This window comes from Melozone crissalis, unplaced genomic scaffold, assembly GCF_028551555.1.
Source record: "Melozone crissalis strain CALT ecotype California unplaced genomic scaffold, PUWL_Pcris_2 ptg000020l_1, whole genome shotgun sequence".
Classification (NCBI taxonomy): Eukaryota; Metazoa; Chordata; class Aves; order Passeriformes; family Passerellidae; genus Melozone; species Melozone crissalis.
In genome coordinates this window covers 689,049-704,055 of record NW_026535798.1, presented here as the reverse complement: position 1 = coordinate 704,055, position 15,007 = coordinate 689,049, and the positions used below count along the sequence as shown (strand labels likewise).

At 46.3% G+C, this 15,007-nt stretch overlaps 1 protein-coding gene across 1 annotated transcript in view; it reads right to left on the bottom strand.

Annotated features, from left to right (window-relative positions):
* Window positions 1-15,007, bottom strand: part of LOC128937658 (CUB and sushi domain-containing protein 2-like) — a 146,502-nt gene that overhangs the window by 105,107 nt on the left and 26,388 nt on the right. Inside the window, exon 8 of the mRNA XM_054277453.1 lies at window positions 4,617-4,729. Coding sequence (XP_054133428.1) covers window positions 4,617-4,729 — 113 coding nt within the window. The remainder of the gene's footprint in view (window positions 1-4,616; window positions 4,730-15,007) is intronic.

The following is a 15,007-nucleotide window of genomic DNA, read 5'->3' as shown; positions in this document are numbered from 1 at the left end:
AGCCCTAAAACTCCACAAGTGGAAATAAAAATTCCCATTTTGGCAGCCCCAAAATTCCACACATGGACACAAAAAATTCCCATCCTGGCAGCCCTGAAACTCCTCCACAAACGGACACAAAAAGTTCCTGCCTGACCCCATCCTGGCAGTCCCAAAATTCCACACATGAACACAAAAAATTCCCATCCTGGCAGCCCCGAAATGCCTGCACAAATGGATATTAAAAATTGCCATCTTGGCAGCCCCAAAACTTCTACACATCGACATAAAAAATTCCCATTGTGGCAGCCCTGAAATGCCCGCACAAATGGATATTAAAAATTCCCATCTTGGCAGCCCCAAAACTTCTACACACGGACACAAAAAATTCCCATTATGGCAGCACCAAAGCTCCAAAAATGGACATAAAAAGTTCCCATGATGGCAGCCCCGAATGGACGTAAAACTTCCCATCCTGGCAGCCCCAAAACTTCTATACATGGACACAAAAAATTCCTAATTTTGGCAGTCCCAAAACTCCACACACCAACACAAAAATTTATGCCTGACCCCATCCTGGCAGCCCCAAAATTCCACACATGGACACAAAAAATTCCCATCGTGGCAGCCTCAAAACTCCACAAATGGACACAAAAAATTCCTGCCTGAGCCATGGCAGCCCCATCCTCCTGAAGGCCACGGAAGCTTCCCAGAAGGGTCAGAGATGCCAAAACCCCAGAGCCAACCCCAAATGTTTCCCTCAGCTTGGGCTGGTGGCCCTGCAGGGATGGGAATCACAGGAATTCTGCACCAAGCAGCTCCAGCTTGGGGAAAAGCAGAATTTCCAGAGCTGGAATTCCAAAGGGAACTGGGAATGTGCAGCATCAGTAAAATCAGGATGTGCTGAGGGCATCAGGAGCTCAGAAAAAATGCAGCCAAGTGAGGTAAAATCAGCATTTTGACCCTTGGATGAGAGAGAATCAAGACATCACTGCAGGGTCTCCTCCCTCCTCACCCTTTCCTGTCACTCTGCACGACCCCAACTCAAATAAGTGGGTTAAAAATGGGAGGAAAATGAGGAATTAGAGCTCCCAATTCCCACCCTCTCCTTGTCAGCAGCAGGCAAACACAGCTCGAAGGTTTCATCACCTCACAGAGGTCAGGAAATTGAATTTATTCGGCAATTCCATTTTTTGACCTGAGAAAAATCCCCTGGTTCCTGCATTTCTTTGTGTGAGGGAGTAAAATCCATAAAATATTGAGCAGGGCAGAAGTTCCATTTAAAAAAAAAAAAGGAGTGATTCAAAAATATCAAAACATGTTACTTCAATAAGATTGAAACATTCCTCCTGATGAATGTTTAAAGTAAAATCACTTCCACATTAGAATAATAAAAGTCAAAACTAAACAAGAACATCCAAACCAAGTGTTTTGACATTATTGAAAGGAAACAAGTTGACATGAATCTTTCACAGCTTTCTCCATCAAATATTATTCATACAAGGGGAAATTTTTTGTCAAAACTGCATTTTCTGAGGGAAAAATGTAGCAGCAGGAATTTTGCAGAGCTCTTTGTGATGTTTGGCTGAGGGTGGTGGGTGGGAAATTGGGTGAGGAATGAGAAAAAAAACTCCCTCACACCTCCCCAAATCCAGGATGCTCCTCCCTGGGAATTCCTGTTCTTGCCTGCATCATTTCTGAAGGAAAATGAGGATTTTTCTGGGGAAAATGAGGATTTTTCTGAGGGGAAAATAAGGATTTTTCTGAGGGGAAAATGAGGATTTTTTTCTGAAGGAAAATGAGGATTTTTCTGAGGGGAAATGAGGATTTTTTTTCTGAGGGAAAATGAAGATTGTTCTGAGGGAAAATGAAGATTTTTTCTGAGGGAAAATGAGGGGTTTTCTGAGGGAAAATGAGGATTTTTGGAGCTGCCAGCAAGTCAAACTCAGTTTTCTGGAAGGGGTAGCCACAGGGTGAAGGATTTTTGAGACTGTGGAAACCCCACAAATCTCATCCCCAGCCAGGAAACACCCAGGAAAATATTTTACCTCACACACAGGTTTTGTACTTAAATGAACTTGCTTAATTAATTAATGCTTATGGTGTCAGGTAGGAATTTAGGGAGGAGGGTGTTTCTGTTGCATTTTAGTTTCTGCCTCCAAGAATGAATGAAAATGATCCCATTTTTATCTCATTCCAGCCCAAAGGATTTTACCTCACACTCAGGATTTTGTACTTAAATGACCTTGGCTTAATTAATTAATTAAAGCTAATGGTGTCAGGTAAGAATATGGAGGAATCAAGACCAGGGTGTTTTTGTTGCATTTTAGTTTCTGCCTCCAAGAATGAATGAAAATTATCCCATTTTTATCTCATTCCAGCCTAAAGGATTTTACCTTACACACAGGATTTTGTACTTAAATGACCTTGGTTTAATTAATTAAAGCTTATGCTGTCAGGTAGGAATTTAGAGGAGGGTGTTTCTGTTGCCTTTTAGTTTTTGCCTCCAAGAATGAATGAAATTGGGTGATTTGTTGGGAAAACTCCTTGCCCTGGAGCTGGTGCCTTCAACATCCATCAGGATATTCCTGCAGAATTCCCAGCCCATTCAACCTTTATTTCTTCTACTGATGAACCTGAGTTTATGCCAAGCAACAGCATAAATGTAAATGAATTTTATAAATTGCTGTGGTAAGAACAGAAACATCACAAAAAACTCCACCAAAAACCAGAACAAAGCCAAATTGTAATTCACTGTCTCATTGTTTTAATAGAAAGCCAGAAGTTCAAATTAAAACCAGATTTATGGGCGCTCCCACACTAATTTAATTTGGATTTCTGCTGGAATTGGGAAGGAGCTGAGTCAGGTCTGAGCCCCCTGCTGCAGGCAGGGGATGATTAAAAGCTGTTTATTGTCAGGGGAGTGCTGAGCAAGGCTTTGGCTGTGGAGAGCTGGAATTCAGCCCCACGGTGCTAAAGAGGCTTAGGAGCTCTGCAGGGCTGGAGGTGGAGATTTCCTCCCCTGCCCTTTCTGCTTTTCATCAAACTTTTTCATCTTACCACAGGAATTGATACAATTGATTTACCTTTATGCTCTTGCTTGGAATAAACTCCAGTTCTTCAGCAGAAGGAATAAGGATTTTATTTTTCTTTTTTTCAAACTTTGCTGGGATGAGCTGCTGCTTCCTGCAGCTCTTTTGCCAATTATCCAGGTGGGAATCCAGCCCTGGATTTATCTTATTTTAGGTTCTGCATCTCCTGCCTCACTGTTTTGTTGGTGTTGGGGTCTCTGAGGAGGCCAAGGGGTTTCCATCCCTGTTGCTCTGCTCTCCCATTAAATTAAATTTAATTTAAATTAAATGAAATTTAATGGCTTGAGTTTGTCACAAAGCAGGAGCCACAGAAGGGCTTTGAGCTCTTTTTGCCAAGGTTCCTGGTGTTTAAGCCTGGCCTAAAGCTCAGGACAGGGTTTAATGCGATGCTGGTCCTAGCAAAGCCAGGCCCAGTGCTGCACCTGCTCTGCTGTTTTTGGGTGGCAGGGAGGGGCAGGAAGGGATTTTTCCTTTTAATTCACCCCCTCCTTGCTGAGTTTCCTCTTTAGATCCTTTTTTATCTCCTTCAGGGAATCCCAGACTGGTTTGGGTTGGAAGAGGCCTTAAAGCCCATCCTGTTCCACCCCAACATGGGGTCAGAACACGCCAACACCCATGACAGCAGCAAACACAAGCTTAGGCCAGACTTGAGCACTCACATTTTGCTGCATTCTGGGAAGATTTTTTTAAAAAATCCCAATATTAACTTTTATTAACCTTGATTTCACCTGAAACAGCCCAGTTTAAAGCAGCTGATACCAGAGACCTGCTGGAACCAGAGATTCCCCATTCCATCCCTTCCCACAGGCACAACCTGTTGCTGAAATTCCCATCTTTTTTCCCAATAAAACACCTGAAATGGCAATGGGACAGCCCTCACTCAGGTTGGATGGGAAAGGAAACTCTTAAGGAAAAAAATAAAAAGAAACAAACCTGCAGAGCTTTGATTTATTTAGAGGAGCTCCCTTTTCTCCCCAATATCTGCACTGATTTTTGATTTATTTAGAGGAGCTCCCTTTTCTCCCCAATATCTGCACTGATTTTTGATTTATTTAGAGGAGCTCCCTTTTCTCCCCAGTCCCTGCACTGATTTTTGATTTATTTAGAGGAGCTCCCTTTTCTCCCCAGTCCCTGCACTGATTTTTGATTTATTTAGAGGAGCTCCCTTTTCTCCCCAATATCTGCACTGATTTTTGATTTATTTAGAGGAGCTCCCTTTTCTCCCCAGTCCCTGCACTGATTTTTGATTTATTTAGAGGAGCTCCCTTTTCTCCCCAGTCCCTGCACTGATTTTTGATTTATTTAGAGGAGCTCCCTTTTCTCCCCAGTCCCTGCACTGATTTTTGATTTATTTAGAGGAGCTCCCTTTTCTCCCCAGTCCCTGCACTGATTTTTGATTTATTTAGAGGAGCTCCCTTTTCTCCCCAGTCCCTGCACTGATTTTTGATTTATTTAGAGGAGCTCCCTTTTCTCCCCAGTCCCTGCACTCAGCTGGTCCCTGATATTTTGGGAAAAGGGGAATTGGGAGGGAGGAGCCTGGGTTACCTTCGTAGGTGGCTTTGAAGCCCAGCAGGTTGCTGACACTGTCGGTCTGGAACAGGAGCCACATCTGGTGCTGGGTGCTGACAATGAGGTCAGGGACTGTGGTGCCTGTCAGGCTGCAAAAATAAGTAAGAAAAATAAATTAAAATTATATCATATACAAAAATTAGTTAAAATAATAATTATTTAAAATATTATATGTTTATATTAATTATATATTGGTAAATTATACTGTTATTAAATTATATATTATAGTAATAAAATATTGTTAGCATTATAAAATTAATAGTAACAATATGATAATATAAAGACATAATAATATAATATATTAAACTATAATATTATTAAATTATATATTAATTGAAATAAAGTATAGCATAACATAATATTACATAATACAACATAATATAACATAATATAAAATATAATTATAATAATTAATTAATTAATAATTAATATAAATAACAACATATTACATAATTGATAATATGATAATATAATAAAGATATAATAAAAATACATAATATAATGTAAAATATTATATAATTATAAATAATATATAAATATTGTATGATTATAAAAATATAATAGAATACATAATAATAGAATAAAAACAGCCTCAAAGTGGCCTCAGATTCATCACCCTCAAATAAAGGACTCTGCAGGAGAAGGAAATGCCAAACTAATTAAGAATCACCCCAAAAACCTGGGAGATTTTGGAGCCTGGTGAAAATCCTTCCATGTTCAGTCTTGCCCCACCACCCTCAGTGCAATAATTACAATTCCCTGCTGTTGTTGGATCAGATCACCCAGCAGCCAAAGGAATCGTTTCCCTGCTCGCTGAGGCAAACATCAGCAAACAAATCAAATTCCCAGGAGCCAAAGTGAGCCCTGAGTGACTGAATCCCCTGAACTGCCCTCGCAGCAGTTTGCAGGGGCACAGAAAATGACTTTCCATCCGTTCCCTGCTCCATTGCTGCACTGAGAGAAGTTTCTAGGAAAGGAAAAAAAGCACCCAGAGTGTCGGAATCCAGAACACTCCTCTGGCTGCCCTGGGTCGTTCCAGACACTGGCAGGGGGCACAGAGACCTTGGCACGGAGTCACAAACACCTGAGCCTTTGATTTTAGCCCATGGAAACAATTACCAACTTTGTGAAGATTTAAAAGCCACAAGAGTTTGAGTAGAATGATAGTGAATTTATCACAGGGTGAATATGTAGAATTTTAAAGTTTTTAGAATGGGGGTTCAAGAGGCAAGATGGAGGAATCTGGGTGTGATCTGTCCTTCTCCTTCTTCTTCTTGGCCTCAATCTTCTACTGTGATATCGGCACTTTTAGATTGGTTTAAGGTAGAAGCTCACTGTCTAACATAGGTGATAGGTATTGGAAAGTAATTGTAAATAAAGTACACATAGTTCTTAGTATAAAAAGCTAACACCAATCCAAGGGCAGGGACTGCGCCACAACCTGACCTGCCAGACAGATAAGGAAAAATAAACAGCCTTGAGAAGGAGAACCAAGGAATCCTGACTTCTTCTTGGGTCTCAGGGTGGGGAAAAAGAGACTTTCCAACACCTTGGGGTCATCTCAACAGCAGAGACCTCATCACCAGCAGGAGCCCCAAATGGGCTGAAAACCCTGTGAGCCTTTGAGAATCCAAACGTGCTGAACACCCCTGAGAATCCAAACGTGCTGAACACCCCATGGCCCCTGAGAAGTGCCACTAATCCCAGCAGGATCAGGGCTCTGCCTTCCCCTCAGCATCCTCCCAGGAGGGCTGAGATTGAGGGAAATATCATTGGTATCTCCCCCTATTAACGAGGCTCATTCAGCCTCTGGGATTAATCACCTCAGCACAGCTACAGAGCTTTATCCCCCACACCCACAGGAGCATCTTTGGCACAGGCAGATGGAGCTCAGCTCCTGCCTCCCTTCCCAGGAGCAGCGTTTGCGTGGGTGGGATGATTATTCCAGGAGCAGGGCTCTTGTGTTGCCTGTGTTTAATGTTGTGATTATCCTGTTTCTGCTCAGGTATTATCTGCGAGAAATTCAGAAATTAACAGCAAGTGGAGAGGGGTGAGAGGGTTTTTTTTTTTTTTTATCTTTTCTGCAGGGTTTAAATAAATCCCAATCGATGTGTTCAGCTCTGGGTTGGGTCTGGCCCCAGCTACAATAGCAGCACTTGAAAGGCTCCTGGATAAAAGTAAACTCAGCAGAAGGGGACAGGGAATTGCTGGAGCAGAGGGATGTGAGGCTGATAAAGGGACAGGAGCCAGGCTGGGAATGTTCAGCCTGGAGAAGGAAAGGTTGAGCGGAGCCCTCACAGCTCCTGTCAGCACCAGGAACTGCAGTGCAGGACAAGGGGGAATGAACTCAAACTGGGAAAAGGGGAGAATTGGGTGGGATTTTGGGAAAAAATTGCTCCTGACAGAGGAGGGATGTGAAGCTGATAAAGGGACAGAAGCCAGGCTGGGGGAGTTGGGAATGTTCAGCCTGGAGAAGGAAAGGTTGAGTGGAGCCCTCACAGCAGCTTCAGGAACTGCAGTGCAGGACAAGGGGGAATGAACTCAAACTGGGAAAAGGGGAGAATTGGGTGAGATTTGGGGGAGAAATTGCTCCTGCCAGAGGAGGGATGTGATCCAGGTTGGGAGAGTTGGGAATGCTCAGCCTGGAGAAGGAAAGATCAGTGGAGCCCTCACAGCAGCTTCAGGAACTGCAGTGCCAGGACAAGGGGGAAGGGATTCAAAGTGGAAAAGGGGAGAATTGGGTGGGATTTGGGGGAGAAATTGCTCCTGCCAGAGGAGGGATGTGAGGCTCACAAAGGGACAGGATCCAGGCTGGGAATGTTCAGCCTGGAGAAGGGAAAGTTGAGTGGAGCCTCCTCAGCATCCTGGGAGCTGCAGGAGAACTGGAGAGGGACTCAGCACCAGGAACTGCAGGGCCAGGACAAATTCTAACTGGAAAAGGGGAGAATTGGGTAGGATTTGGGGAAGAAATTGCTCCTGCCAGAGGAGGGATGCGATCCAAGCTGGGAGAATTGGGAATGTTTAGCCTGGATTAGGGAATGTTGAGTGGAGCCCTCACAGCTCCTGCCAGGAGAGCTGGAGAGGGACTCAGTACCAGAACTGCAGTGCCAGGACAAGGGGGAATGGATTCAAAGTGGAAAATTGGAGAATTGGGTGGGATTTTGGTGTTACAGCGCCTGAGTGGGTCGCTGCTGGTGAGAGAGACGATGAATTTTGTTTCTTGATCAGAAGGCTGGATTTATTGATATATGATATAAAATACATTATGACTATACTAAATAGAATAAAGAGAGAAGTTTGCAGATGCTGCTAAGCTAAGAATAGAAAGAAAGAATCCAAAACAAAGTTGTGCCCAGGGACTCGGTCCCCTGGCTTGCTCTTGTGATTGGCCCTCAATTATAAACATACAAACATGAGCCAATCAAGGTGTCCCTGTTACATTCCACAGCAGCTGATAACAATTGTTTACATTCTTCTTCTGGGGCCCTCAGCTTCCCAGAAAATGCAGAAATCTGAAAGAAAGGATTTCTGTGAAAAAATGTCTGCGACATCTCACCTTTCTAAATTGTATAAAATAAAAGAAAAATGCTGATGTGGAATGAACAGGAAATTTCTTCACCTGTAAAATATACAATACTAACAAATCACTAAAAACAATCCTACAATCTAAGAAAATGCAAAAAACAATGCAAAGAGAATTCAAGTCCATGCAGCTGAATTTCAGGAACAGTCCATCAGCTGAAGTTGTTTCTTTTGGACATCTGAGAGTCCTTTTCGGTCCTGAAAACAAACTTGCTGCAAAAGGAATCCTATCAATAGTTATCAAAAAACCATTGACAGTCATAACACAATTTTAAACAGTTTGTGGAATGTCCTTTCTGGCCCTTCAATGCTTCAGAGCTGCTGCCCGCTATTTTCAATCTTTTTTATTTAATTTAAATTTTTTTTTTTTTTTTTTTTTTTTTTTTTTTTTTTTTTTTTGATTGAAGAGCAAAAGAGCAGAAGCCGAGCAGAGCAGTGCCAGAGAAGGAAAGGCCCTGGGGGCCCTGGCCCATGCTGGACCAGGAACCCCAAAACTGGCCCACAAAGGGGGACCAGGACCTGTCGGATAGACCACAACCCCCAGAAACATCAGGAGGCCAAATGCTGGCCCTGGCCCAGAAACTTTCTCAGCCCAATGGCCCAGGCCAAACCCATGACAGAGGCTCTGCATTCCCGCAGGCCTGAACCCTGCTGCCAGCACAATGGCAGCACGGGTAGTGAGATGCTTCCTTTCCCCAAAACCACTGAGGCATGCCAGCAGTGAGGAAATAGAAGCCTTCCCCAGCAATCCCATCTGGGGTCTGGAGATGTTTGTTTCCCACAGCAAACCAGCTATGGTCTCCTCCAGCTGTGCCATCTTCCCCTGCACTGCATCGGGTTTGTCTCTCATCTGCCCCGTGGCATCACCATCCCCATCCCCTTCGGGCTGGGGATCAGAGGCAGGGCTCTCGGGATGCACCTGCCCCCCCATGCCACTAGGACGCAGGAGAGGCGGCAGCCTCCATGGGACAGCAACCGAAACACCACCCCCCAAACCACCGAGCTTGAAAGCCGGCAGCCGGGCTGCCGCAAGAGTCAGCTGGCGGGCAGCCCCCGCTCCACCGAAGGAGAGACCCCCGGCCGGGGCAGCTGCTGGGGCAGCCGGTCCGGGACGGTCCGGGCTCGAACCAGCCGCCGGTGCCATGGCAGTCTCTGACGCCGACACGGAGGACAGAGCCTCCGACAACACCAGAGCCGCTGGAGCGGCCAGTCCGAGCGGCGAGGGGGGGGCCGGAACTGGGGAGGGAACCGCGCTGAGAGTGGGATCAGCCGCGGGCTGCTCGGAGGGTCCCGCAGGTTCAGCGCCGTTTTCAGCCCCATCCTGAACAGGAACTGTCTCGCCTTGAGGCGGCGGGGATGCGCGGGAACACGCTGTTGCTGCGTCCCTTGGCTCTGAAAGCGGCGGCAGGCACGGCACAGGCAGCAGCGGAACCGGGAGAAGCGGCGGAGCATCGCTGTTGCTTAGCAACAGCTCAAGCACAGGAAGTGCTGTCTCTTCTGCCTTCTCCGACGCTGAGCCGGAAGCTGGAGACGCATCCTCGTCGTTGCCTAGCAACAGCTCAGGGGGCGGGGAGGCCGGTGAAACCGCGGGCGGGACAGCCTGGAGAGGCGGAGACGGGATCTCCTGGAGTGACGGCTCTGGCAGGACCGGAGAAACATCAGAGACCGGTGCCGCCCCCATGTCTGAAGGCGGAGTCTGAGAGGCCGGCGCTGGGTGAGCGGCCACTCCCATCCCCCCGGAGAGAGAGAAGGGGGGGAAGGAGAAAACTCCATCTGAGCATGCTCCGGAGCAAGAGTGAAAAAAACTTCTTCGCGCTGCGAAGTTTCACCCCCCCCCGCCGCGAAGCAGGGGGGGCCAGGAAGCCCAAAATCATCCTCCACCGGGGACGGTGGAAAGGGACCCTGCCCATAACAGTTAGAAATCCATTGAAAGGTGCGTTTCAGCACTGGAAAAAGCTTTATAAATGCTGGGTAGATAGAAGGCAGGACATGTCCCTGGCTCCAGACGAACTGGAAAATGGAGTCCATGCACTCCCAGACAAAAGCATCTAAAGCGTACAGGACATCAGTAAAGAACCCAAAAAGCTTTGCCCATCTAAAGAATTTATAGAGATCTGTTTCTGACAAAAAGCAACCATCTTCTCTAGACCAATGGTTCCAGAGGGCTATAAGTTTCTCCTCTGAAGGGGAGAATTGAATCTCTTCTGGCAAGGCATGTGTCTGCCATACAAACAGCCACAAGCTACGAAGGGCTGGTTCATCAGGAATAGAAAAGCCCACAGTACCTTTTGAAAGAGTCCAGCTTGCTCTGGCCAGCTCCACAGGTCTGCTGCTCTTTTCCATCATCTTTCCTGAAGGTTTTCCAGAAGAAGGTTCTCTTTGTGGTCACTTCAAAGCAACCATCAAATGCTACACATACAGGATTTTTACCCAGTGCAGCAATTTTGCTCCTCTGGTCTTATCAAATTAATTTTTGCTCTGACGCGAGGGGTCACCAGATGTTACAGCGCCTGAGTGGGTCGCTGCTGGTGAGAGAGACGATGAATTTTGTTTCTTGATCAGAAGGCTGGATTTATTGATATATGATATAAAATACATTATGACTATACTAAATAGAATAAAGAGAGAAGTTTGCAGATGCTGCTAAGCTAAGAATAGAAAGAAAGAATCCAAAACAAAGTTGTGCCCAGGGACTCGGTCCCCTGGCTTGCTCTTGTGATTGGCCCTCAATTATAAACATACAAACATGAGCCAATCAAGGTGTCCCTGTTACATTCCACAGCAGCTGATAACAATTGTTTACATTCTTCTTCTGGGGCCCTCAGCTTCCCAGAAAATGCAGAAATCTGAAAGAAAGGATTTCTGTGAAAAAATGTCTGCGACAATTTTGGGGAGGAATTCCTGGCTGTGAGGGTGGGCAGGCCCTGGCATAGGGTGCCCAGAGAAGCTGTGGCTGCCCCTGGATCCCTGGCAGGGCCCAAGGCCAGGCTGGACAGGCTTGGAGCAGCCTGGGACAGTGGAAGGTGTCCCTGTCATGGCTGGATGAGCTTTAAGGTCCTTCTACCCCAAACCATCCCAGGATTCTGTGTCACCCCTCAGTGCAGGTGACATCAACTCCGCTCCCTGCCAGGTTCCAGCTCCTCTCCAGGACAGGGATCTCAGGGAAATGGGGCCTCCCTGGGCATCACAGACCTGTCCTGCCCATCCAGGCCCTGTCCCTGTCCCTCACAGGCCCCAGGGACAGGGACACCATGCCCAGGCTCTGAACCTAGAGTGGTTTTTGTTTTGTTTTTCCTGCAATCACAATCCCAGCCAAGCTCTGCCCCCCCCTCTGCTCTGATTTCCCTGACCTGCAGCAGGATTTTATTGATCTCAGGGTGCTGTTAAATGAAGAAGTGATCTTGTTTTAGTGCCTGTTTTGCATCCCAGAGATGTTCAGGAGTGTTATTGTTGATTCTCAGTTTATTTATTGAAGCAGCAGCCAGGCAGGAATGAGGAACACTCCAAGAGGAAAAAAAACACCAGGAAAAGGAGCTTCAAAGCTTTCTGCATCTTTTGCCACCCCACTTTGAACAAGCTGGGGTGGGGGATTGATTTGAGTCCTTGTTAATTCAGAAAATTAAATTCCTACAGCCTAAAAATCTGTTCTGCTCCCATTTTCATTTGGGAATGAGCCTGGAAAAAATCCTTCCCAGCTCAGTTTGGGGTGGAATTTGCTGCTCTGCATCTCCCCTCAAGTGCATTCCTTGATTGGGAAGGCAGCAGGGCTGAGCTCCTCAACAACCAAGGAAAAAAATTGGAATTATTGCCTTTGACAGGAGTTGCTGCATTTTGATTCTTCCAAAGAAACCTCACTTTGTATCCAGGTATTATTCCTGAATAATCCAGCTAAGAGTGGGCAGAAAACTCTGGGAAAAGTGATCCATGGATTTTCAAGCACATTAATTAGCACTGTGGTCCTCACAACGCTCTCCCATTTCATTACTTTTCAATTCATCCTCCCAGATTATTAAAAATAAAAATATATCCCAGGAAGGATTAGCAGCAGGAATTTACTGAAAACTTCCTGGGAAAAGATTCCAGGCACTGCACTTTGCTCAGTCTCACATATTCCAAATTTGCATCAGCACCACCTGGCCAGGTGCATTCCTGCAGGACAGAATTGGGGAATTGGTAGTCACATATAAAGCACAGAGGGGACAATTTTCTGTCCCCAAAGTAACAGAAAACCACTTAAAAAAACTCTAAAACCCTAAAAGTAAACCTTAAAGCCCTAAAACTGGATCCCTGCATCCCAAGCCCACAACCTCACCTGGCCAGGTGCATTCCCACAGGAGAAAATTGGGGAATTGGTATTCACACGTGAAGCACAGAAAAGAAAATTTTCTGTCCCCAAAGTGACAAAAAACCACTTAAAAAAGCCCTAAAACCACTGGATCCCTGTGTGCCAAGCCCTCAGCTGCACCTGGCCAGGTACATTCCCTCAGGAGAAAATTGGGGTATTGGAACTCACACATTTAGCACAGATGGGACAATTTTCTGCCCCCAAAGTGACAAAAAAACACTTAAAAAAAGCCCTAAACCCACTGGATCCTGGCATATCAAGCCCTCCAGCCTCACCTGGGCAGGTGCATTCTGCTACTCACGCATACAGCACAGAGGGAACAATTTAAGGAAATCCAATTTTCTGTCCCCAAAGTGACAACCAGCCCCAAACCCACCAGATCCCTGCATGCCAAGCCATGCAGGTACAGGTGCATTCCTGCAGGGGGGAATTGGAACTCACACATAAAGCTCAGAGGGGACAATTTTCTGTCCCCAAAGTGACAGAAAACCACTAAAAAAAAAAGCCCCAAAACTACTGGATCCCTGCAGCCCCACCTGGCCAGGTGCATTTTGGTACTCACACATAAAGCACAGATGGGACAATTTAAGGAAATCCAATTTTCTGTCCCAAAAGTGACAACCAGCCCCAAAACCCACTGGATCCCTGCATCCTAAACCCTCAGCCCCACCTGGCCAGGTGCATTCCTGCAGGAGAAAACTGGGGAATTGGAATTCACACATAAAGCTCAGAGGGGACAATTTTCTGTCCCCAAAGTGACAGAAAACCACCAAAAAAAATATCCCTAGACCCACTGGATTCTGGCATCCCAAGCCCTCAGCCCCACCTGGCCAGGTGCAATCCTGCAGGATGGTACTCACACATAAAGCACAGATAGGACAATTTAAGGAAATCCAACTTTCTGTCCCAAAAGTGACAACCAGCCCCAAACCCACTGGATCCCTGCATCCTAAACCCTCAGCCCCACCTGGCCAGGTGCATTCCTGCAGGAGAGAATTGGTACTGACACCTAGTGCACAGAGGGGACAATTCTCTGTCCCCAAAGTGACAGAAAACCACTGAAAAAAAGCCCTAAACCCACTGGATCCTGGCATATCAAGCCCTCCAGCCTCACCTGGGCAGGTGCATTCTGCCACTCACACATAAAGCACAGAGGGAACAATTTAAGGAAATCCAATTTTCTGTCCCCAAAGTGACAACCAGCCCCAAACCCACCAGATCCCTGCATGCCAAGCCATGCAGGTACAGGTGCATTCCTGCAGGGGGGAATTGGAACTCACACATAAAGCTCAGAGGGGACAATTTTCTGTCCCCAAAGTGACAGAAAACCACTAAAAAAAAAGCCCCAAAACCACTGGATCCCTGCAGCCCCAGGCCAGGTGCATTTTGGGACTCACACATAAAGCACAGATGGGACAATTTAAGGAAATCCAAATTTCTGTCCCCAAAGTGACAACCAGCCCCAAAACCCACTGGATCCCTGCATCCTAAACCCTCAGCCCCACCTGGCCAGGTGCATTCTGGTACTCTCACATAAAGCACAGATGGGACAATTTAAGGAAATCCAATTTTCTGTCCCAAAAGTGACAACCAGCCCCAAACCCACTGGATCCCTGCATCCTAAACCCTCAGCCCCACCTGGCCAGGTGCATTCCTGCAGGAGAAAACTGGGGAATTGGAATTCACACATAAAGCTCAGAGGGGACAATTTTCTGTCCCCAAAGTGACAGAAAACCACCAAAAAAAATATCCCTAGACCCACTGGATTCTGGCATCCCAAGCCCTCAGCCCCACCTGGCCAGGTGCAATCCTGCAGGATGGTACTCACACATAAAGCACAGATAGGACAATTTAAGGAAATCCAATTTTCTGTCCCAAAAGTGACAACCAGCCCCAAACCCACTGGATCCCTGCATCCTAAACCCTCAGCCCCACCTGGCCAGGTGCATTCCTGCAGGAGAGAATTGGTACTGACACCTAGTGCACAGAGGGGACAATTCTCTGTCCCCAAAGTGACAGAAAACCACTGAAAAAAAGCCCTAAACCCACTGGATCCTGGCATATCAAGCCCTGCAGCCTCACCTGGGCAGGTGCATTCTGCCACTCACACATAAAGCACAGAGGGAACAATTTAAGGAAATCCAATTTTCTGTCCCCAAAGTGACAACCAGCCCCAAACCCACCAGATCCCTGCATGCCAAGCCATGCAGGTACAGGTGCATTCCTGCAGGGGGGAATTGGAACTCACACATAAAGCTCAGAGGGGACAATTTTCTGTCCCCAAAGTGACAGAAAACCACTAAAAAAAAAGCCCCAAAACCACTGGATCCCTGCAGCCCCAGGCCAGGTGCATTTTGGGACTCACACATAAAGCACAGATGGGACAATTTAAGGAAATCCAAATTTCTGTCCCCAAAGTGACAACCAGCCCCAAAACCCA